Source organism: Panthera uncia, unplaced genomic scaffold, assembly GCF_023721935.1.
Source record: "Panthera uncia isolate 11264 unplaced genomic scaffold, Puncia_PCG_1.0 HiC_scaffold_279, whole genome shotgun sequence".
Lineage (NCBI taxonomy): Eukaryota > Metazoa > Chordata > Mammalia > Carnivora > Felidae > Panthera > Panthera uncia.
This window is the reverse complement of record NW_026059406.1, coordinates 64,699-66,548: the sequence shown is the minus strand read 5'-3', so window position 1 is coordinate 66,548 and position 1,850 is coordinate 64,699. Positions and strand designations below refer to the sequence as shown.

Below are 1,850 nucleotides of genomic sequence, written 5' to 3'. Positions count from 1 at the left end.
TGAAAGGGAGAAGGCAAATTGACAAGTTAAAAAGCAAAGAAGTGAATAATGTGTAAGTGACTTTATAAAAAGTAGCAAAAGAACAGAGTCTGGGAAAAAGAAAATGAAAGCAGGTTGAAACTCACCCTAGTGGTTTTCAGCAGCTCTCCCTGCCCTCCCACGTCCTATGAAATATTTTGGACTCGTACACACAGTGGCTGTGAAGGCAACGGCAAGCAATCGCGTCACAAGGAGGTTCTGATGGGGACGGGGAAGCCTTAAAGCAAAGGCCGTGTGCCATTGCTTTTCCCCTGAGCCCACCATGTGCTTCAAACTTCTCTGCTGTGTGGCCCTTTTTTTCTGGGGAGCAGGTAAGCTTCTTGGATTCCGTTTCTGGACTTTCTCCCGTGGCTGTAATATCAGTCTGCCTCCTGGGCTTTTTCTCCAGTTTCTGTCTCTTTCCTCCACAGGCTCCATGGACACCCAGGTCACCCAGAGTCCTAGATACCTGGTCAGAGGGAAGAAACAGACAGCAAAGATGAATTGTATCCCTGTAAAAGGACACAGTTATGTTTATTGGTATCGACAAAAGCTGGAAGAGTTCAAGTTTTTGGTTTACTTACAGAATGAAAATATTCTTGATAAGATAGAGAAGTTTGAAGATCAGTTTTTGGCTCAATGCCCCAAAAACTCACCCTGCAGCCTGGAAATCAAGTCCACTGAGCCAGGGGATTCAGCCCTGTATTTCTGTGCGAGCAACGAATCCACAGTGCTGAATGTCAGCTTTTCTTAGAACACAAACACATCATGGACCCAGCCCAGGAAATATGTGGTATATTAGGTAGGTAGGAACTAACAGAAACCCAGTGTGGAGGAGCATAAACCAGAAGGAAAAAACGGTAGACAGCAACTCTAGGTGAGCAGAAAGGGATGTTTAAAACAGCTGATGGGGACAGAAACCCAAGGAGAGAGAAGGAAAGTATAAAAAAAGGGCTCAGGTTCCCCACTTTGCAGGATATCTGGCAAAGAAAAGAAGGAAAGACCCAAGATACCTTTTTTCCCCATGAATCTGGTGGAGTTTTAACAATCTCTATGAAAATATGTAATTCTGTGCTTTTACCTGGCAAAGGATAATGGGTAGGTCACCCGTCTTTCATGTGAACACTGACCATTTGGGCCAACACATTTCTTTGAACCAGACCCAGAGACTTATTAGGGTTCATAACTCCTCACAGCTGTCCCTTCCCTAGAAACTTGGTAGGAAACTCAGTAACCCCCTCCTTCCAGAATACTACAATTATGCAACTTTTAAAAGCAACTTTCTTGGGGCATAACATACACACCATAAAATGTATCCATTTTAAGTATGGATTTCAAAACTTTCTGACCAATTTTGACACCCATGTGACCAGCACGACATTCAAGATATAGAACATTTCCTACTCCCCAAAACATTCCCCCAAACTCTTTCACTGAGGCCTTTGCTAATTTCTGTCAGCACCACTATGAATTTTTTTTATCAGACGCACCTTGCACATATTTTGTTGAATTTTTCCTATTCATTTTAAAGAAATGTACTGTGAATGTGCTTTTTAATATTCATAAGAACTTTATTCAAATATTTTCCACCAAGATTTCACATTAGCCCAATTCAGTTTAGTCTTTGCATTCTCAACTGATGCCTCGCCGTAAGTACATTACGTAAAATACAGACCTTCTCGAGAAGACGGTCGATCACCAGCAGGTGTATGTGAGCTCACAATGTCAACCTCACCTCCTCTGTGAACCACTTAAGTATCAGTCCGCTCTGCTGTCAGGTAAAACATACTAGTTCAAACATATTGGTAAAAGTTGCAAAACTTCTGCAGAGT

The 1,850-nt window shown here is 42.3% G+C and overlaps 1 gene segment (V, D, J or C); it reads left to right on the top strand.

Annotated features, from left to right (window-relative positions):
- The first annotated feature begins 210 nt into the window (after positions 1-210).
- On the top strand, positions 211-772 carry LOC125917899 (probable non-functional T cell receptor beta variable 23-1). The segment is given in 2 exon segments: positions 211-350; positions 450-772. Coding segments are annotated over 2 exon segments (372 nt in total).
- Positions 773-1,850: the final 1,078 nt, after the last annotated feature.